Genomic DNA, 23,705 nt, shown 5'->3' with positions numbered 1-23,705 from the left:
CGCAACCATCAATGGCAGTCGATGTGAATGCTACACTTATGGGGTTGAATGCGCAACAGCTGACACAGTGGTTCAACAGTCTGAATTCCACACAAAGCTCAGCCAGTGGGAAGGGAGAAGATTATATGAATAGGGTCAGGTTAAACATGGAAGCGCAAGAATTGGTGGAAGGGACTATGGGTGTGAATAGGTTAGAGTCCTACTCAGAAGAAGAGCTGAGGTATCTATGTCCCAGGATTACAAGAGAAGTGAGCAAAGTACATAAAAGCTTGCAGGAAATAGCTGACAAAAACGGGGTTGACATAGACAAGACAAAACACTTGAGCAGGAGCTACAGGTTGGATTTCGGGACCACAGATTTTGAACACATGAAGTCAGCAGGCATGAAGGCGCACCTTAGAGAACTGTTGCAGAGTGCACAAGTGTGGAGGTGCTTAGACAAATGGGAAAGCAGATGGGTAAAGAGAAAGGAAAAGAGGAAAGACAGTGTCCCAGAGCTAAACGAGAAAAGACCACAGAGTAGCGATACAGTAACTATGTTACCAATGAGGGAGACAGCAGGGGGGAAATTAATACATGTACCATGGCACAGAAGCGACATTCAGTCTTTTACGGATGATTTTCCCAAACTGAGAGAGAAACCGATTGAATGGTATCAACAGACTGACAGGTTTGTGAAGCTTGCAAAATGTCTCTGGACAGACTTGAACACTCTCTTTGAGATTGTGGTTCCGGCAGCCTTGTGGGAGGATTGCAAAAGAGCTGTAGGTTGGCCGACAAGCGAACCAGAAAGAGACAGGGATACGGGTGCACCATCACCTATGGTGATGAGCCTGTACTATAAGGTGATTGAGCATTTGAAGACGAAGGTTGCCGCGAAGAATGTGGATTGGCAGAAGATCGATCGAACTGCCCAAGAGGCTAAAGAATCGATTCATAGTTACTATGAGAGGTTGCTGAAGGCGTTCAAGAACTACAGTGGCACGGAAACAATAGAGGCGAAGGACATGCTTCATTTTGTGTTCAGATTTGTGGAAGGGCTGAGACCAGAGATAAGTCAGATGATAAAGTCGCATTTGATTTGCTGGCAGTCGAAACCGATTGACGAAGTGTTGAATTATGCGAAATACTGTAGCGACGAAATTGAGGTGAAACAGAAAAGGTTGAAAGAGAAGGTGATGATGATGCAGCTTAAAGCAGCTCAGACAGGTTTGCAAGGTCTGCAAGGGTTGCAAGGGTTCCAACAACAGGTACCGCAACCGCAGCCGCAGTTGCAGGGAAACATGGCGTTTCAGCCACAGGCGAGAGGCAGAGGCAGAGGAGGTTTTGTGAATAATGGTCCGGATTTGAACACTGTTGTGAATGGTGTGCAGGCAATGAAGAAGGTGATGCCGTGTCACGTGTGCGGGATAGTCGGTCATTGGAAACGCGAGTGCCCGATGGTGGTGCAGGAAGGTGCAGGTGCAGGTGTTGGTCAGCAAAACAATGATGTCAATGCATTTCAGACAATGAGGGGACCGAAAATGAGAGGTCCAACCCCAAATTTTCAGACTGTAAATCAGTTGCAGGGATTACAACCTATGCAGCCGCAGCAGATGCAGATGCCCCGCATGCAGATGACGCAAATGCAGCCAATGCAACAGCAGTTACCCATGGTACGTAATCAGCAAATGCAAATACCTTTGGCACCAATGAGTCAGCAGCAAGTGATGGTTCCTCCACAGGTCTTGGGTCAGGTAATGAGTACAAATGGCACCGTACAACCGTTCCCATTACACAGTGAGAGTGGAATAAACAATGTATGGGAGAGTGAAAGTTCAGAAGAAGAAGGAGATTGTGTGCTTGCAGCATCCTTGGAAGTTGATCAAAAGGGTCCGTACGTGGAGGGAAGAGTAATGGGTCATCGTGTCTCATTCTTGGTTGATACAGGAGCCACACGTTCAACCGTTAAGAGCAGCGAAGTACCAAATTTGCCACTCTCAGGGAGAACAGTTCAAGTGGTGGGAGTAGCAAACAGGCACCTGACAAACCCAATTACAGATCCGGTACCAGTCAGCATTGGTAACTATCAAGGGTTACACCAATTTGTGGTATGTGACTCAAGCCCGATAGCACTGTTAGGGAGAGACCTATTGTGCAAATTGGGTTGTTCGATTATGTGTTCGAACGAGGGAATAAAAATACAGACGAGCAGTGATGGGGAAGAAGAGGACAGTACAGAGGGGGATGAGATGGAAAATGTCGATGAAGATTATCCTCTGATTTGTCTGTTCCCAATGATAACTGAAGAAGATATCCCAGCTGAATTACGGGAAACAGTCGGAAGGGAAGTGTGGGATATGACAGGGAAAGAGGTGGGATTGATGAAAGGAGTGGAACCAGTGAAAGTGACTGTAAAGCCCAATGCAATCTTTCCCCAGACCCCACAATACCACATGGCACAAGATACCCTTATGAAGGTTGCTCAACTCATTGACGAATTTGTAAAACAGGGAGTGCTGAAAGAAGTGTTAAGCAGTCCATGTAATTCACCAATAATGGGACTAATAAAGCCGAGTGGAAAGGTCCGACTCGTGCAGGACTTGAGGAAAATAAATGACATCATAGTCAAATGCTGCCCTGTCGTACCAAATCCAGCTGTGATAATGTTCCAGGTCCCTTGCGATGCCGAGTGGTTCTCAGTCATCGACTTGTCACAAGCATTCTTCTCGGTGCCTCTTCATGAGGACAGCCAATTTCTCTTTTGTTTCAAATTCTTAGACAGAGTGTACAGTTGGTGTCGAATTCCTCAAGGGTTTTCTGAGTCACCGTCGATATTCAATCAGATTCTAAAGAAAGACTTGGAAGCATTAGAATTGCCATTCGAGTCAACCCTAGTACAGTACATCGATGACTTATTGATTGCATCAAAGACAGAAAGTGGCTGCACAGCCGATACCATTGCTCTGTTGAACCATTTGGGAAGGAATGGACATAAGGTGTCCCCTTCCAAATTGCAGTTCTGTCAGAAGAAAGTGAAATACTTGGGTCACCAGATAGAGAAAGGGTCAAGGAGAATTATGAAGGAAAGAATAACGAGTGTACTTCAGATGAGTCCACCAAAGACAAGGAGGGAGGTGAGGAAGTTTTTGGGAATGGTGGGCTACTGTCGCCAGTGGATTCCCAACTTCTCGACTCTAGCAAAGCCTTTACTGAAGCTGACCCAGAAGGATGCCTTGGATCAAATTGAGTTGAAAGGAGATGAGATGGATTCTTTTGTTGAACTGAAAGCATGCATGTGTAGGGCTCCAGCTTTAGGTATGCCTGATTACACAAAGCCTTTCACATTGTTTTGTCATGAACGTGATGCATGTTCTTTGTCTGTCTTAACTCAAGCCCATGGTGGCATAAACAGACCAGTAGCGTATTTTTCAGCTACCTTGGATCCGGTCGCAGCAGCACTTCCAGGGTGTTTGCGCGCCGTAGCAGCAGTTGGTATCAGCCTCACTCAGAGTGAAGGAATAGTGATGGGACACCCAGTAACAGTCATGGTCCCTCACTCAGTTGAGATACTTTTGACCCGCTCCCGAACGCAACACATGACTGGAGCAAGACTCACAAGGTATGAAACGATAACTCTGAGCTCACCGAACGTGCAGCTGAAAAGGTGCACTACGTTGAATCCAGCAACCTTGCTTCCTGGTGAAAATGCTGAAATTGAGGACGCTGAAGACGTCGAGCATGACTGCCTTCAGGTGACTGAATTTTGCACAAAACCTCGACCTGACATTAAGGATACTAAGCTTGATGAAAATGACCAAATTGTTTTCGTTGATGGTTCATGTCTAAGAGATGGGATGGGAATTTTGAAAGCAGGATATGCTGTATGCACTGTAACAGGTGTCTTGGAAGCGGGATGGCTTCAAGGAGTCTATTCTGCACAAGTAGCAGAACTTGTAGCCCTTACAAGGGCATGTCAACTGTCTGCATTGATGAAGGTCACCATTTACACTGATAGTCAGTACGGGTTTGGGATTGTGCACGACTTTGGACAACTATGGTCACAGAGAGGTTTTCTGACTTCTTCAGGATCCCCAGTGAAAAATGGGGAGAGAATAAGGGAATTGTTACACGCCATTCAAATGCCAGCCGAAGTTGCAGTGGTAAAGTGTAGTGCTCACACAAAGGGACAAGACTATGTTTCTCTGGGAAATGCATATGCGGATCAAGTCGCAAGATTTTGTGCCTTGAACTGTATATTACTCAGAGATGAATGGAATTCGATAAGTGAACCAGAACTCGAACCAGCTGAAGCATTTGCCTTGAAGGTCGTAGATACAATAGATGAACTAAAAGCATTACAGAATAATGTCAGGGAGGATGAAAAAGATTCCTGGATTAAATCACAATGTATAAAAAGCCCCGATGAGCTATAGGTTTCAAATGAGGGAAAATGTGTTTTGCCAAATAGTCTCTTATCACAGCTTGCGCGGTTCTATCATGGGCAAGCTCACCTAGGGAGAGATGCCATGATAAGATTGTTCAAAACTGATTGGTTTAACCCCAGATTTCGTCAAGCTGCAGAAGCAGTTTGCCATCGATGTGTCACTTGCCAGCAGATGAACCCAGGAAAGGGAACAGTTGTGAACGCGAGCCACATTGGCAGAGCCAGTGGCCCGTTTAGTCGAATGCAGATGGACTTCATTGAGATGCCTGTGCATGGAGGTCTGAAGTATGTGTTGGTGATTGTGTGCATTTTTAGTCACTGGATTGAGGCATACCCCACACGTAGAAATGACAGCCTTACAGTTGCAAAGCTATTGTTGAGGGAGTTAATACCACGTTTCGGATTCCCGATCTCTTTAGAATCAGATAGGGGAAGTCACTTCAATAACGAGGTGATAAAGTTACTTTGCGAAGCGCTGAACATTGAGCAAAAACTGCATTGTAGCTATCGCCCTGAAGCATCAGGACTGGTGGAGCAGATGAATGGTACACTGAAATCAAGAATGGCGAAAATATGTGCATCGACAAATTTGAAATGGCCTGACGCATTGCCCTTAGTGCTAATGTCAATGAGAAACACCCCTGATAGAAAGACTGGATTGTCTCCGCACGAAATTCTCATGGGCAGGGCTATGAGACTTCCTGCAGTTCCCGCAAACGCGCTCTTGAATATCACAGATGATATGGTGTTAGACTACTGCAAAGGTCTGGCTGACGTGGTTCGCTCTTTCTCTCACCAGGTGGAAGCGACCACCTTGCCACCGATCCAAGGTCCAGGACACGCACTGAAAGCAGGTGACTGGGTCGTAGTAAAGAAGCACGTGAGGAAGTCGTGTCTGGAACCCCGTTGGAAAGGCCCTTTCCAAGTGATTCTGACGACAACTACCGCTGTGAAGTGTGCGGGGGTTCCCAACTGGATTCACGCCAGTCACACAAAGAAAGTGTTGTGTCCCACAGATGAGGAAGTTGAAGCGCTGAAATTACCAGTGCCTGACAAAACAGTGCTGAGTGCTGAGACAGAGCAAAACCGAACTGAAAGCGAACAGGCAGAAACGGAAGAGAGAGAGATATTCTCTGAGGACGAAGAGACCAACTCGCTTGGGGGAGACCAAGGAGAAAGTTCAGACAGCGACGAAGCAGCTGAAGGTGACAAAGAACCTGAAGCAGCTGAAAGTGATAAAGAGCCTGATGAAAGTAACGGTGACGAAGGGTTCGAGAAAGAGGTGAAAAAGCAGGAGAGCCTGATCAGAGGAGGGCTTTCCCAGAAGCAGACGATACAGAAAAAGAAAAAGGGAATGTGATTGATTCCACAGAAGGAGGGGACAAGGCAGAACAGAACGAAACAGTTCAAGCTTCCACAGAAAAGATTGCAGGTCCATCAAATGGACACGGTGCAAAGAGGAGACTAAGTATATCACCAATAAAACTAAGAGATAGAGAAAGTTTGAACGACGGAGACAGGCCAAAAGTGAAAGAGAAAAGAAAGGAAGTGACTGTCGTGGTACCATCATCAAGTGAAGGAAAAGATTTGGCCAAAGAGGAAAGTACCAGTGAAACAGAATCGAAAAGAGAGGCAAAATTGAAAAGGAAAAGGATACCAAACAGGAGATATTCCGGTCCAGAATGGGCATATGTAGTCAATGACGATTGGACTGACGAATTCGTATCTCTAAGCCTCGAGAACGAAGAGGAAGAGATACCAACAGAAAAGAAAAGTTTTATGGACGGTGTTGATTGAAAGGGTAATAAATGACATTGCTCGCTACAATCTAACGTGATACAACCAACCAGTTGAGACATTGCTAAACCGGATGAGACACTTGCTGAACTGATAGAGACTGATTAATTGCCGAATTGAGACAAATGCTGCTAACCGATAAGTGACTGGCCTCTTGAAGAAGACTGTGTGAACATTGCGCTCGTTCGGCTTTGTAACTGAATTGCTAAATAGTTTTATAGGTGCTTCTAGCTCTCTGATTCTATACAGATCATGACGCAAAACAGTAGAAAGAAATATTGTAAATATGTGTGTTTAGGCTTGATAATTGCATGTGTACTAATAATAATGGCAATAGTGCTTGGAATGCATGGTAAGGGTGAGAATGAGAAAATTGATGCTTCTACTTTTGCTCCTGTTACTGTCACTGAACCAACCGCACTGAAAAGATTAGAATTAGATGAGAGGCTCTTGCATGATAAGAAAGAACTTTCGTATAATGTTTTCTATCGCTTGCTAACAGAATATGTTGAGACTATGGATGCGAAAGATTGTTACGTGTGTACACAGATACCGACATCAGTAAAGGAAGGGGTGACTTATCACCACATGCCTCTTACATATGGGATTACGTGTAGTATAGTAATGTCTAGGTTTTATGGTCAAACTAACATACAGTATTTTTACTCGAATTATGATGTTACCTTTGCTTATGTTCCTATAATAGCGCAGCTAAGCCAGATTGCTAAAGATTGGGATGCTAAAATAATGAGGGAATTTTTCGAGCCAATGCAACCTTTTGAAACGGCTCACGCTCATAGGGAAAACCTTACCTGCTCGCTCTCTGCAGTAGAAATAAGCTTTTTAGATCGCACAGATGATAGAAGGGCACAAATGAATGCGAAATTAGAAAAAGAACTACATAAGAGGACTTCAGTAGATAATTATGATTTTGCCGCAATAAAGACACAAGGGAGAATTGCTTTAGATGCTTGGCATGTAGGGAAATTCTGTATATATCGAGGTGAATCTTATTATGACAACATTTTCGTAGGAGCGAGTGAGTGTAAACATACATTTATCTTTAAGGCCAAATGGACATTCATGATGAACGGACTTGACCCTGTCATTCCAGGTGTATATTACATTTGTGGGTATAATGCCTATAATCGTCTTCCAAAGGGATGGTGGGGGAGATGTTATTTGGGTATAGTGTTCCCAAAGGTTTATCAGCTGGATGACCTATCGATGATTCCGAAGACATCTGGATCCCATCGTATCCAGAAAAGAGAGACTGCAGCTGCTGTGGTAGGAGATATATTTGGAGCCATGATTCCTTCATTGGGAGTTGTTGAATTCCATCAAAATACGAAAGTTGTCTACTATAGTGGATAACATGTTGACAAAGTTTTCAGGTGCTATAATCCTGATAGATGCTGAACTTGCAGCGGAAAGAGCTATGACTCTTCAAAATAGGCTTGCTTTAGACATTCTTTTAGCAAAGGATGGCGGTGTTTGCAAAATGCTTGGTGCACAACACTGTTGTACGTATATTCCAGACAATAGTGTAAAGATTAAAACTATGCTTGCTAATCTAACAAAAGAGAGTGCAGATTTGAAGGAACTGAAAGAACCAGGAGTGTGGGAGAAGGTTGGAAAAGGACTTGCTTCAGTGGGACATTGGATTGGAGGAATTTGGAATGGAATATTACTAAAAATAATACAGGGAATACTAATAGTACTAATTTGCATATTTGGAATTTGGGGAATAAAAAGGGGAATAGTAATGATTATGGAAAGAATTAGAAGAAGGAAGGAAGAGAAAATTATGAAAAGAATGGCAGAAGAATACAAAGCGAAAACTAGGGGAATTAAAAGGAAAAGGGAACTGACAGAATTTTAATGGAATAAAATTTGTGGGCTTGATTTGGTGTGATGACAAGTAGTCATCAGAGGAGGGACTGATGAAGCTGAAATGAAGGTTTTACATTTATTAACGCAGAAACGTAGTGTGAAATAATCATGTGTGACTTTAACCGAACTAATAAAGATTGTACGGGGACAAAATGTGCCCTCAGAGTAGTTTGCCAACATTTATAAGCGTGCTTTATATAACGTGATGTATTAGAAGTGCACTAATCCGACATAATCATAAACGTGTACTACGATTTACTTGTTTGAAATGTTTTAGCTTAGCATTACTTTAGTGCAGGCTTCGGCCTAGTTGCCTTGTCTCACGGTTTAGATGCTCGTATTTTTCCAATGTGCTATTAAACGTGTATTTTTGCTTGAAGCTGTACTTTTCCACTGAGATCGTTCACATGCTTATCTTAAGGTTTCGTGCCAGCCTGGCATATTTTTCTCTTTGCTCCAAGGTCAATCTGCAGGTGCGGACAATGGAAGCTCTGAAAATGAGTTAATTGGTATAAAATGTTGCAACTTGCGTACCCGTCTCCAAGGATAATGTATGCTTAAGTAAAAGCTTGAGAACTGTTGTTTTGATTGGATAATTTGAAGCTAACCTATGAACCCTCCAATGGAAGACCCTACTGGATTTGAACTGTTGTCTATTTAAACCAGGTGCACGAGAGGAAAGTAGCCATTGCCGCCATTATTGCCTTTTGCAGCCATTACCCGGACATTACACCCATTACGCCATTTTGCAGCTATTATGGCCCACCTTGCTGCGACGCCATTTTGAAAGAGACTTTGATGCTTTCTCTAATCGAGAGAAAGAGACTTTAATGATTCTTGCCCTAGAGACTTTAACTTTGATTTGTCCCCTTGCATGAAGTAGTAGTTTTACCTTGCCGCCGTGAGGCAACTGCCCCGTCCACCCCTGCCCCTTTGTCCCCGTCCCATGCTGATCGAGAAACGGTACCTGTGAGACGAAGACTTCCTTGAATGCTGATTCTAATTGGTAAATATGACAGGAAATTGTAAAATTGCATTGTGTTTCTTTTAGGTAACCAACTGCTGATTTTGATAAGAGCCCTAGTTAGGAGTTTTCTAAATTAATGTTGCTAAATTGTTTTTTTGCATGAAGTCCCACATGCCGATGCCAATTTGAGGTTAGACGAGGATTCCTTTTGTCGCACGATGCAATTTGAGATCTTGTTATGCTGACTAAATGTACGCAATTAGCTCATTTCAGATTATAGTTCTAGTGATTTGCATTGCTATCATCGAATGCCTTGTTATTCAAATGCTGCATAGATTGCACTTGTTCCGCCGTTATGGACAGCTATTAATGTTCATTTATGTTTATCATTTGGTGTTGAGACACATCTATATTGTGCTAGCTTTGTTAATATAGGGAAATAAATTCACTAACTTTGAATAAACTGGTGTGGTTATTCCTGACTGAAAGGTCAGGGTTCGCCGAAATGTATTCTGGATTAATTGTGAAATGTTATGTTGATCAGGGCATTGCTTATGTTCGTTATTGATTATTGGTTTAATTAAATTGACTGATTAAGGGTGGAGAGGGTCCCACTTATCCAAAAGATTCATCGGCCAAAAGAGCGTCCAAAGTACAGGTAAAGTACTAGTACGGAACGCTCTATCAGTCTCTCATGCTATTTTTCCAAGTGTCAGCGTGCAGTGCCTGTGTTCGGGGGTCACGAAGGGAGCTCTTTTGTACAATGTTAAACCCTTGTGGAGAACGTGTTATTTTAGGCCTTCGAGCAGTACAGTGAGTTTAAGCACAGACTCTTGATGTTGTGCTTATAAAGTGTGTGCGGTGCTGTGCTTAGTTTGTGGTTATTGTTTCCGGTGCGGAGCATCCGGTGCCGGCGGCACTTATTTCTAAGTGCTGTCACTTATTTTTCTGCCTCAAGCATTTACAGCAAGCAGCGAGCAAAAGAGTGACATATATGGGAAAGACGGACTGGGAGAAGGGAAAAACAAACAAGCATTTGCAATGCAACGGGTCTCGCACTTCTCCGAGTTAGAGCTATTAGCAGTTGTAAACTCCCAACCGGACTTTTCTTGCCTCATTAAATGGAAAAAAAGGGCGCGATCGCGCTGCTACAGTTCACTCATGGTGAAACCTATTGGCACAAGCGCAATTATCTACGTAACCGGCAAAAGTGCAATTAACTATGTAACAGGGTCGATGTCATGCAAAGCGCTCTACTTCTGCCAAGCAAGATTGCGCTGCGAAAAAAGAGAGAAAGTAGTCCACAAACCAGACGGAAAAAAGTGAGCCTCGTATGTTTTCAGTACTTGGTCGCTGCACTCGAGGAGGGCTAACCACCAGAAAAGGCATGACGTATGCATGCCTTTCACTAATGAAAGCAAGCAGATTTTAAAAGGCAAGCCCACGAACCAATGAAAGACACTGACATGACATGGACAGGGCTCCGAGTCCTTTTCTATCTACTACAGCGTCTCGCAAGCGATACGCATGTGCAAGCGCATGCTTGCACAGGATCGACCCTAAAAAGGCTTGTTTCTGGTGCTGGGCAGTGAGAACTGGGCAAATAAGTCTTTTGCTCGCTGCTCTCGGTAAATGCTTGAGGCAGAAAAATAACTAATTTCTGAGGCCTGGAGGCGGCGGCACTTAGTTTTCTGCCTGAAGCATTTACTGCGAGCAGCAAGCAAAAGAGTGATACATATGGGAAAAACAGAGTGGAGGAAGAGAAAAACAAGAAAGCTTCAAAAGGGGAAAAACTCGAAAAGCCGTGTGGTTAGGAGAGCTTTGAGTACTGGCACATTATTACAAATAAAAAGCATTGGTGCAGCCACGGTGCCAACTGCCATTAGCCATAATGATAAAACGAAGACATGTTGTGGTCATGCATTTCGGTTCATGATGTTTTATATCGATGATGGATGATGACTAGTTTGAAACTCTCCAACCCAGATACTGACAGCAGGACAGACAGTTTCAAAGTAGTCATGCGTGCGTCAATGTTTGAAAACATCACGAAAAAATACACAAGTAACGTAATATTGGGGCCTATCGTCACTCGAGTCGACTAGTCGCATGCTCAGCTGGCACTGCACCAAATGAGGACTTTACCATCAGCGCAAAAGAGACAATCTCCTCCTCCCCGACCCCCACTCTTGTCACGTGCACACTGTATGTTGCACTTGTTTGTAGCTTCTGCTTTTTTTTTTTATTGCCAATCCAATCAATGCCTATTCAGCGAGCCCAGGCTTACGTCTGGCTGCCTGGCAACACCGTCGTGTCTCAGTCAACGAACCAATCCTGGTGCTAGTCCTGCTGCTGCTGCAGCACCAGGATTGGTTGGGGCAGGGGACCTCAACGCTCATTCCCAAGACTGGGAGCTGCACCTTCTGAGGCACCCCCGGCTCACTAATGTGCGCTATGTAGCCCTATGAAGCTGAGACCTAGCGCGCATGTCGGTTTGGCGGGATGGATTCCGCCATAGTATATTTATATTCAGCAGCTGTGAATTTCAGAGGAGAGCTTTGGGCACCAGCACGTTTTTATTTACAAGTTAACAACTGCATTCAACAAATGAGTGAACAGGATGCAGGTTTTCCAAAACCAAAAGAGGGCGCCATTTAACAGAAAACCTCTTCTAAATAAAAAACGAGTTCTAGTTTTTTTCTCTAATCTCACTTTAAAAAGATTAACTAAAGAAACAAATTGTTAGGTCACGTCTATTCTGCAGAAAATCTTTAACAATTAGGACTTGTGTATTTAGGAGAAATAAATAATTCCATGTTGTTCTCTTCTCTATATGATAACTGCAAAATACAGAACTTCAAAACATACAATACCGGAAAATAACAGAAAAAAGTAAAGCTGTGTCAGTATGCACCATTCCTAAAAAGAGAACATCACCGTTCAACACATTTCTTCTATTTTTTATTTAAAAAAGCAGTTACAGGTCTGGTGTGTTTCCTGATTTCACTTGTGGAACTACCGATTCATAAAAAAAACAATTACATTGATGTCATTTGTTACCACAGAGGTCAATTTTATATAAATCCATGTTAAATAAGGTGCTCTGCGTACTCCTAGGAGCGAATATATAAAGCCATTTTTTTCTCTATGAATTAAAAAATGTATCAAAGTCTTCAGCATATTGAAATCTTTTTCGGAGTGGCAGGGTTGCAAACAAGTTAAGAAATCCGATTTTGTGTAATTGTGCATTATGGCCACTAGGAGATGTCATTACATAACAAAAAAATAATAATTAAAGCATACCATTCCATCTAGTTTATCCATTGCTCTATTGCGAAGCATGGTTGGAGCGAAAAAATAACAAGATTTTATGGCTTTTGGCATCACACAGATCTCTATTACAAACAACAGATGTGGTTCTGAAAACTAATATATACATCTATTCTTCATTTTTTGTGTGTGTTTGCTCCGTAGACGTAACCGTGCCCTACTACCAGTGCTTTAAGTGGAAAAATAAGTGCACGTACTCATCAAAGTTAGCGGTGGTCTAGGTTGAAGTTTGGGGGAAGGAAACAGAGTGGGCCAAGTGGCAGGGCTATGTTTTTGACGTTTCCATCCCCTGTATACAAGAAATCTGCATGATTGTCGGATGTATCTGCTTATGAGATACTACACTAATAGCCATTTATGCAGCCCTTACTAACAAACCTTTATTGCTGCCCAAATTAACACCTTTTTATCAACCTAAGAACAACAAAAGATTGGGGGGATATGGTAAGATTCCAAACATATTTCAAGTAGTTTGAATGCATCTCCTTGATACGAGGCCATAAGCCACTGAGCTATATGACAAGGACTTTAACTTGTGACAAGGATCTCTGCAACATAATCCCTAACAAACTGAGCTATCTACATACAAACAAATCTGTGATCTGTATGTTGCATGCTGTGCTTTACATAGATCATCTCTGCGATTGTATGACGAGTCAAACCTTTGATTAGAATGCAAACAAATCTAATTATTAATTATAATGATATTGTAGCCTGGAACATGCTGAGTTCAAAATCCCATACTTGTAATGAGAAAGGAAACTACAAATCGGAGAACCCAAAGCATTGCCTGTTAAAATCCAGAACTTTTTGAAATTGTCCTACATTTAATAGAGTCTCTTGTCACATTTAGATTAGGGCTGGGTTTCTATCTGAAACAAAAAGTAGTCGGTTTGTTTTAAAAGGACTAGATCAGTCTGTAAACTTTAAACCAAGTTTGTTTTCCTTCTATGTCTGTTTTTCTTGGAGGTTAACCAAATAATTGGTGGGGAGGCCCGGGATTTACTTTTAAGCAAATAAGTTCAATTGAAATTGCTAATGGGTGGTGATTTTCAGTCACTTAAAAAAATGGGCACGCTAAATAGCTGTACTGCGCACAACATTGTGTCCCTTTCACCCGCTCATTAGGTTTTACAGCCAACTCTCTACTCTTGCTGTGCAAGGGCCAAGAAAACATCCTGCCGCCACACGCCTCACAATGTGTTTTTAGGTTTTATATAGTGGCAAAGGTATTGGAGTGCTTTCCATGACCACCAGTTGCATTACACAAACACAAACATTCCTGTTTCTTTAGGCGCGAGGAGATAATGTGATTCGCACAGAAAAAGCCAAGACTGAAACCTTGTTCCTCACTTCCAACATTGGTAGCTCTTGCTGTAATGCCTCCTGTTCTCACAGAAGATCGGTGTGTCCTGGGGACTAGGGCTTCTGTACCTGCGCTCTCGTACTACTTTAGCTTTCCATCGTGATTGCAAGGCATGCTTGAACCGCTACAGGGTGTGCTGAAAAAGCTGCCGAGGTACTGGTTGATAGGCGAAGCACCACCTGCATCAAAGCCAGGCCCCTAGGAGAACCAGCACTCTCCTTGTCTGAGAAGAAGTTCTGGTACCAAAGAGGAGAAGGTGAAAAAGTGCCGTACCCGGTGTGTACCGGCCCATTTAACGCACTGCCCACCACACGCAGAATTAGAGCAAGGGTGGATGCGTTAAGGCCAGGATAGTTTTTGTCCAGGAAGGGCTATCTTCTTGCACAAAAAAATATAATTGGAGGCTCTTTCCTCTTTGTATGTGTTCTTGAATGCAGCACAAACGCAAAGAGGAAAAAAGAAGAAGAAATAAAGCAATTTCTTATTGTTACGCCAGACTCAACAGGTGCACCATTTTGGCACAAACCCATGTTGACAACTCTTTATAAATATGGGCTTGCATCAAAATTCACTGGTTGATGAATGGGAGTGCCTATGCAACACCCATGGAATGCCTCTATGATGCAAAGTACCTGCATGACAGTGTTCCATTCTGTTACTTTTTTCCAATAAAGAAACACAAATCGGCATTTGAGTTGTATTATACCAAAAATGATTTTTACTAGAGTCTGCAACATAATAATGATGCAAACCCAACACAAAACCTTTGTAAATCTTGACCCAAGAGTACAAAATTTAAAGATGTAACACCATCTCTCCCTTTGCCTCAGACGCACAAGGGACAACTTTCCTTGTATTTTTGTGCATCTATTCGTTGTCCCTTTAACTGTTTGAGGATTTGTGGCAGTGCATTGTTTGGTCCTTCTCTACCCTTGTGGAGTGTATTGAAAAAACAGACAGGGTGAAATGAACGGAAAAAAGAGCCCTGAGGAATAAGACAGGATGTGGACAGAGGCTCCAGAAGCATGTGGAAACAATGTTTAAAAACACTTTTCCTTGGAGTTAAATCAGAGGGAGACTGCTGGTGACATGTATGCCAGTATCTCCTATGCCCCGGTAAAGGTCGGCGTCCAGGGCATGGGCAAAGCTCACCCTTGAGTAAGGTGAGGCCTGGAGGGCTAAAAATGTTCTTCCATAAATAATCTGTTGAAAATGTGAGAGTGTGCTCTATTACCACTCAGGAGCATCATTGCACGACAACAGCTCTTTAACTTAAAACACAAATATATCTTAAGCTTGCACTATGATGTCTAAAATACTGTCAAAAAAGTAAAGAAATAATATTATTGCACATTCATTTTCGGTACCTCATAGACCCCTTGTACAGATGTTCATTCATATCAGTTGAAGCAAACTGCTTAATTGTGTTTGGCGTGATGACAAAATATCAGTGCTTACACAATACACACCACTATCTTTTATCAGCAAATAACACTTTTGAAACAAACATCAGTAAAGCAGTATAGTTGTGCATGAGGACCCCTAGGGGTGCCATTGTGGAGAAATAGCCCTCTGAAGATACAAAGTATTTGACAGTAGCACAAAAGTGGTAGAGAAGTATGTCCCTTTCCTTTCTCCTGTGTTCCTTGTGTTTGTTGTGCTATGTTCTGACCAGTGGTGCTGAAACAATTTCCGAGTGGGGGTGCTGCCATCAATATTACATCACAGAAATCATAGGGAGCGTGAAAAATGCAAGCGCCACACAAAGAGCAAGTATAGTAAATGAGGTGGATCCATTCAGCAGGGCAGTGATAGGGGTGTGGTATGTAGCTTGTGGTGCATTTGGGAGAAAACTGTTGCAAATATATTACAAAAGCATGGTGTGGTAGCTCATAGTAATTTACAAACAGCACATATTCCATTGAAATTAACACAAAGTATGTACTGACATACAGTTTTGCTGATAAAACTATCCAGCACACAAACCATAAAGTGTGGAACTTGGGCTGCACCAAATATTTACCATTTGCACATCACCAACTGTCTTGGATTGTTTTGATCCTATTAGAATCTTTGTTTCATCAGACTTCCAAATCACAAGAAAAATGTGCTTCATTTGTGCTTTCTTAACTGCTGATATATTTTAAATAGCTGAACAGTTAATTTACAGGCATTTAAATGTCTAGGAAACAACTGACACACTACAGCCTTTTCTTTCACACTCATGTTACACCAGCAAAAATGTTAGCTAGTTTACATTACAAAATCCTCTAGTTTTGCAGTCAGAGGACGAAAAGTAAACACCAATCTCTACATTAAAATAATAAGCAGCAATTTGTCAGAAGACTTAGCATGAAATGTGACCCCCCGTAACAAGATAAAAACAACACCTAAAACCATCTTTATTGTTCAGTCACCTCATGAACTTCAGCAAGGTTATTTTGCGGGTGCTTCAACAACCTCTCCCCTGGCCCTACTTCCAGCATCTATGCATCTGCCTGGTCAGTCAGGTGTTCGGTCATGTTTGTCTGTACCAATAAAAATTGGACATGCTTGAGTGATATGTTATCAATGTCCCTTTATGTCATCAGTGTCAAGGTTGAAAGTTTCCCTTCAGAAGCGCAATGTCAGTAGTATAATATTCATAAAGGATGACTCCTGCTTTCCCCAGGATGGCTGAGGGATGGATCATCATCAGACAAGTCTCAGGTTGTTGTGGGTAATCGATCGCACAAGCTCTCTGGTCTTCACACTATACAGGCGGAGGAGGTATCTTCTCCAGCAGTATGGACTTGGGGTGGGCAGAAATCCACAGGTCTTCTTCCTCTTTCTTCTTCTTCTTCTTCTTCTCCACCTGGGTTTTGGTCGTGCCAGCAGTCTCTTTCTTGTGGCAGCAGCAGCAGTGACAGCAGGTCACAGCAATGATGAGAAGGACAGTGACGGGCAGGGCAATGATGACCCCCAAACATATGCTCTGGTACACGCCCTCTTGGTGCTTGGTCTCCACCAGGTTCCAGAACCAAGTGAAAAAATCAGTGATTTTGTCCATGGCGGGGTGGCTTAGATATGCTGAGGGGCTGGCTCTTTCCAGAAACGTTTATAACAACTTCATGGAAATCATTGAAACTCTTCCTTTGGCACCGATCTTTGAGTTTCAGACCGAGTGAAAGCACAGACGGAAGCCTACAGAAGAAAAAGCACAAGTAAAGTCAGAGATGCGAATGCCCATGAACATTTCTGTGTAGACAGAGAAGAAAAGAAAGACACACACTGTAGAGCAAGATAAAACAACATAGACAGTCTCTCTTACTATCTCTTTCCAGCTTATATTTATAGATAGACAAATAGATATATAGATCTCACTTAAACCATAGCTAAAGAGCTATTATTGTTAAGAAATGAAGCTGAAAACATGACTGGAATTTCCAAGATATGGTTAGCTCTGCAAACCATAGTTCACACACCCTTTCACCAAACCATAACTGACAGACTGAATTCCATAACTCATGAGAGGCAAAGGCTCGAGTGGATAATGATGCTCCTCTTCCTTCCTCAACAATGGTAAAAGAATGTTACATTGCACATCTGCTGCTATAGTTTATGTTTTGGTGTATTTTCATGCGCAGAATGTTATAAAAGAATGTAGTAACCATAACCACAGAATGAAGGTTAAACCTAAGGTGTGGGATAAAACCCCAATAAAAAGAATTGTGCACCAATTCCTTGTATGCCCACAGTTATGTTCTCTTTTAATATGATTATAGAATGGAATCTGTGATACATTAAGCATTGTCACTTCTGGTGTACTTAAGTAGAAAAATGTAGAGGTACATGGCTCCACAAAGTTAATCTGTGTTTATTAATATTCTTGTTTCAAATAACATGTGTTATTGGGCCACAATTACTTTTGCTGACATGGCGTTTGTGTGGTTTGTGTATGGTTGGACATGTTTTCACATACTTGGTGAACCGGACCAATCCTCAAAGTGTTGGTAAATCGCTGTACGTAAGCCAATATGGTGCATTCCTGTCCTTTCCCCTGAGCTGGAGCACAATGGGCTGCCTACCGCCTACTCAGGGACTCTTGCACCATAGTACAAGGGTGCTGCGTTGCATGTAAGGTTGTTTTTGTGCAAGAAGGAGTAACTTCCTGCAGAAAAACAATCCCCCAAGGCTTTTATCTCTTTCGATGTATGCTGTAGAATGCAGCACATATAGAAAGGGGAACAAAGATGAGAAATAAAGATATTTCTCATTGTTACACCTCTCCTAGGGGATGGCATTCGTAGGTTTACCTGTTCTTGTAACTTTAGGAATGTGTCAAAATCCATGGATGTGCCTTCCTGGGGTAGAGTAATGTGATTTGTACTGCGTTACATTACTCAAGATTCATGAAGCCACACAGGGACTCACAAGGTGACCTTGCTTGGCTGCATAAATCTCTTTTTTTTTGTGTGTCACTCTTGCAGCTCATTGCATGGTCCATGAGCAACACAAAGGGGCTCATAAATATGGTTCTAAAAGTGCAGTTTTATGTGCTTTGGTAAGTTTTAAAACCTGCCACAGTATCATGGCACACGTGGGGGTAATGTAGTAAATATACATTCCATTATAGCCAATGATTAAAGGTGTGACAAGTTCTGCATTTGTCTGTGTTTGTGCAAAAATCTGATTATGCTACGTGTAATCTTGTAACAGGCAGCAGTGAGCTTTCTCTGGGTTTTATCAATGTATCACAAAGAATTGTTTGCTTCTCAGCAAGACAGTGGTTAGCACCTGAGACAAAACCCTTCAAAAGTGCTCTGTACATAAAATACTGAGGAACAATTCTGTTTTGGATGCAGTTGAAGGATCTTTGCTCTCTCTTTCACTGTTTCACAACAGTTCATTTTAACATCTGCCCCTATAGTTTCAGAAACTACAACTATATGATCCTATTATATAATCTGATAACTTTAGTTATATATATGAACAATGCTTTGTCTTATTTGCCTTGGTGGCCTGTTAGATTTTTTTGTGATCACTGTTTGTTTAATAAACACATTTTGCAGGTCCATCACAAATGCAGAGTACTGAAGTTTATTTTGATAGTATTGGTGCCATGGAGTCAGGTGTGAAAAAACTTCATCAGGAGTGGTGGCCAGTGTGGCTCGAAACCAAGGGTGTTTGGGCACTGCACCACCTACAAGATGACACTCACTGTCCATACCCTGTAGAGTTCAGGATAAAAAAATACCCCTGTTTCTTTTAATGCAGGCACATTGCCAAGCACCAAGTGTGCAAGGTTGCACAAGAGGAGGCATGACCCTATCAAATGTTTTGCGTCATTAACAAGGGCATCCACATACACAAAGTAAACTGGTTATGTCTCTCTGGCCTTATACTTGGCACGTCCACAGTTACAAATGCACTGTGATGCCTCTGAACCAGAACTTTGCCAGATAGCCTATGAGACAGATGCTTCAGCCTCCACTCTCCAATAAGTCGCTGTGGTGCCTTGCCCAGCCAATGCAATGCTGCTCTCATGCTTTTAATTCTAAAGTCTTTATTATAAAGAGAATGAGAGCAGCATTGGGGTTTATTGGTCTGGTGTGTGAAGAATCTCCTATGGCTGCACACACACTCTCTCATTGTTCACACAAAAAACAAGTGTAGCAAATAAGCCACACCCCTTCAGTAAGAGAGCGGTAATGATGTGCTATATAGAGGGTGGTGCATTTGGAGCATACTGTTGCAGATATGGTTGTTCACTGGCATTTACAGACAGCATATTTTCTATTGTAATGGACACTAAATTTGCACATGAATGTAGTTTTGCTTATAAAATTATGCAGAGTGCAAATGATGTGTGAAAACTGGGTTTAGGTGTCTTGATTTGATTCTGTTCTATTAAAATATGTCTTTCCCTCATACTTCAGAATTACAACAGAAAGTGCATCATTTGTTCTTTACTGTCTGCTGATATGTTTTGAAGCATTTGTACAGTTCAAGTTTTGTTGTGTGTTAGAAAAAATAACCACCAACAGCCTTTCCTTTCATACTCAGCAGGGTTGTCACATAGATCACTTAAAATCCTCTTACTTTGCAGTCAGAAAAGGAAAAGTAAACACCACTCTCCATGTTAAAAGAATAAGCAGCAGTTTGTCAGATGACAGAACCTATTTGACCTCTGTAACAAGACACAAACAAAACGTTAAGGCATCTTTATTACTCGTTCACCTTCTGAACTCCAGAATGGTTATTTTGCGGCTGCTGCAGCACACCGCAAAATCCTACCTATGTCAGAAGGGGCGGAACATGTATAACATGGCCAATCAGTATGTAGCTTTACTTTAATGGCATATAGTGGTTGGTCATTGTTTTTGCCCTGCAGCTGGCTGGCCTTAGGTCCCTGCAGTGTGAGGGCCTCCCATAACTCCAGAGGCCCCCTCAGCACAGGACACTTTGCATGGGCGCTAGGCCCCTGACTAGGTCTCGGAGAGGGGGCCCCCTCCAGGGGCCTTGTGTCGGGGGCCCTCAAATTTCAATATGCCACTGGGTCCTGGGCTTTCAAAAATGTCCTCCAAGGGCCCCAGTCCACCATAAATATGTCCAGTGGAATAAAAGGCCTATCTGGCCGTGCTTCAAGTTAAACAAAATTGGAAAACGGAAGTCATACTGGACTTGGCAACAGGTATTTAAAAACAGTAAATGGAAAATGTGCGCTCATAGGGTAGGTCTTGCAATGCTGTGAGGGTGAGAGAGGCAGTAAAAGGTGTATAAAAGGCTGCACACCATCAAATGAATAAAGCTTAGTGTCCTGGCGAGAAATGTTAATGTGCTTCATGGTGCAGAAGAAAGTACAGGCGCCAGAGAGTAAAGTACAATTCGTTTCAGGCCAGAAATAATTAATTGGTTTCTGTTTAGGAGGTTGGTGCACATTTTGTCTTCAGAGAGCGAGAGCTGTAGCCAACCGCTTCTTCCACAACTCCACCCACTCCACCTCATCCCACCCTACCCCTTCTGCATTCGTCTGGTACCTGTTTCCTTTTCCATGCTAATTGTACACCTTTCCCAAGCTAATTGTACAGTGTTTGCAACTGGAATATTAGCTATGGTAAGTGGAGAGTAGATTAAGTAAATGGTGCATGAAAAGGAGTGTTGTTACACAGAGTAGTTCGGGATACAATTTACATGTCCCAGTGTTCCCAAAGAGCAAAACTGCATCCTTTTATATGTCTTTGTTTTCCTCTATTTTTCATGTAACTGCATTAGCAAGCCTGCCTTGATTCTTGAAAACATGCAAACCTGCCTAAATACTACCATTATGCTCTTCATTACTGTGTTTGATCCCACAGAACAGGCACAAATGCACTTGCTATAATAATGAGGCCTGTTCAGGATTTTGGGCCTGATTTACAAACAGCATTTTGTAGCACATGAAGAAGTATCACACTGGTGCTAATGCAATTCACAAGCCTACAAGTGGAACTTTGCACCTCCCCTCCTCCTTTCTTCTGTATGAGGAGATGTCCACACATGTAAGTTTACTACTTAGTAGTAAATATGGGAGGAACCAGAGTTAGTTGTGGGGAATGTACGCCATCCTTGGAGAAAGTGTAGCATCACACAAGGCCACTCACAAGTACCATAACACTTTCCCACATAAAAATTATGGAATCAGGGACTTAATATAACACTCAATAGCAAATTATGTTGAAATAATTAAATATTTTAACTCATAAATTGTGTGTTTATACATATTTTCTTAGTCTTAAAAATTATGATTAATAATAATGAAATATTTAACTTGTTTCAAAATTAATAGGCAACATATTAAAAAACTAAAAATGTTAAACATTAAACTGTTATCTACATTAACTAAAAAAACTTTTGATTAAATGTACTCAATTTTAATTAAGAACAAAATTGCTAGTGTTTTTATTTAATTTAATGTAAAAATGAATACTTATAACAATATTTAATCATTTAATAAACTTTTATTTTGAAACAATAGGTACTAAAACATCTTATTTTATTAGCTCTAGGGTAAAAATAATTATTTTAATTTAGCTTACATTTATGTTTAAAATGACATAAGTAAAATATTTATTCAACAAACCATAGTGTTGGAGATCACCAGCTAGGTGGTGGAGAGCTCCCCCTACATGTGAAAAGTTACAAACAGTAACTTTAGACTCAAAAATTTGCCTCCACCTCCTGGCTTCATGGGGTGGGGTCATGTAAATCTACACTTTGGAGTAAAAATACACTTGAAAATGATGACTAGCCAAATGTAGAACATTTACTGCAAAGTGTAAGAGTAAATGTACACATGTTTTTGGCCCCCAAGTGTTTTACAACTGATCCGACCTCTGGGAATCAGAGTTATCCTTTGCCCAGTACAAACCTGGTGTGCTGTATCTTCTTCTTTGTGTCTTGTTTTTCAATCTGCTCCATTGAAACAATGGTCTGCTGTGTACTGCTGAATGTTCTCATATTTATTAAAGTGCAGGTGGTAGCAGCTCCTTCTATGTTTGGTAAGCAGTCATTCCTGTTCTTTTATGGAAGGATAATCTGCAGTAGAGCACCTATTGTCCCTCACATTGAACTAAAATGCAGTTTTTGTAACAGTCTCTCATCATTTCTTTTATAGTGGTGTCTATCCAACAGCTATGCTTGTGGCATGTAACTATAGTGCGTGCCATTGTCATACACTGCTAATTGCTCCATATATCACATTACTCATGACATTGTCTATGACATCATTTCTAGCATTACTGCAACATCAGGAATGACTTAATTGATAACAGGGTTGACCATGGCGAGGCCGCAATTTATAGTCACCTAGGGCACGATTTATAGTTACTTGAGATAACTGTAATTGCTTAATTTAAGTGCCTTTGTTTGTTTAAAACAGTATGTTTTAATCAACATTTTCACCTAAATATAACATTACTTTAACCTTTGTTTTTTTAAAGGAATTTCGTTTTTTTTTAAAAAATGTGAAGTAAAATATTATTACAATTCAATTCCTAATTATGACGTGACTATAATCTTTGTTTTTATCAGTGAAAATAATGTATGTTTATTTAGACATAAATATATAATAATATATGTAGTCATAATACATTTCATGCTTTTCAATTACTCGTAAACTCCCTTCATCACTGCCCACCTCCTAACCTTAAAATGACCCTTACCTCCCCTTACCACCCATCATTAAACCCATTTTCTCCCTTTCTTTACAACTATCCATTCCTAAACCCTAAAATTACCCATACCTACCTTTACCACTTCTCACCCCAAATCTAAAGTTATCTTTATGTCCCTTTATCACTATCCAACCCTAAAGCCCATAATTACCCTTACCTCCCTTTATCATCACCCACTCCTAAACCCTAAAATTACCCTCAACTTCCTTGACCACTACCCGAACTTAAACCCTTTTTAAAAATGAGTAGGTTTTTCAAAACAAAATACGTACCTGCATAGTAAAGGCATGTGTTGTAAAGGTATCAATACTTTCCTGTGTGGTAAAGGCTGGTGGTAAAGGCATTGTGTCATAAGACTTTTGTTGAAAAGGATGTTTCCCATATATACCCTACTGCTACCTATTTCACTATGGTTTATTTGTGTTCTGCTTTCTTTTGAATTTACTAGTCAACCCAATAACCAAATTGTCTTTACCTATGCAGCTGAAAATTACAGCTAGTATAGATGAGACTTCCTCAGGACTGCACAGAATCTCTCTCTGTTTTCTCCTAAGCCCTCAAGAAATACCTGGATTCCTTAACATTTGCTGGTTTTTCGGTTCTCATTGACTACGCTGCTCACCTTTGGGTCTTTAGACCCGTTGAAACATGCTTTTTTGCACTTACTCACTGATGTCACCAAGAAATTTCACAAAGCCTTGAAGGAGAAATGTCAGTTTCACCTTACATGTG

General features: G+C 41.5%; 1 protein-coding gene across 8 annotated transcripts in view; it reads right to left on the bottom strand.

Moving 5' to 3' along the window:
- Positions 1 to 12,031: 12,031 nt before the first annotated feature.
- KIAA0040 (KIAA0040 ortholog) overlaps positions 12,032 to 23,705 on the bottom strand; it is a 95,349-nt gene continuing 83,675 nt past the window's right edge. For all 8 annotated transcript variants that reach the window (XR_011202804.1, XM_069231570.1, XM_069231572.1 and 5 more), the window contains one exon: positions 12,032 to 16,962. Coding sequence is in view for 7 of the 8 variants with exons in the window: in XM_069231570.1 (XP_069087671.1) it covers positions 16,532 to 16,828 (297 nt within the window). In the remaining variant the exon portion in view is untranslated. The remainder of the gene's footprint in view (positions 16,963 to 23,705) is intronic.

Source organism: Pleurodeles waltl, chromosome 4_2 (assembly GCF_031143425.1).
Source record: "Pleurodeles waltl isolate 20211129_DDA chromosome 4_2, aPleWal1.hap1.20221129, whole genome shotgun sequence".
In the NCBI taxonomy this organism is placed as follows: domain Eukaryota; kingdom Metazoa; phylum Chordata; class Amphibia; order Caudata; family Salamandridae; genus Pleurodeles; species Pleurodeles waltl.
The sequence above is the reverse complement of the archived record's forward strand: the minus strand, read 5'-3'. Positions and strand labels throughout refer to the sequence as shown.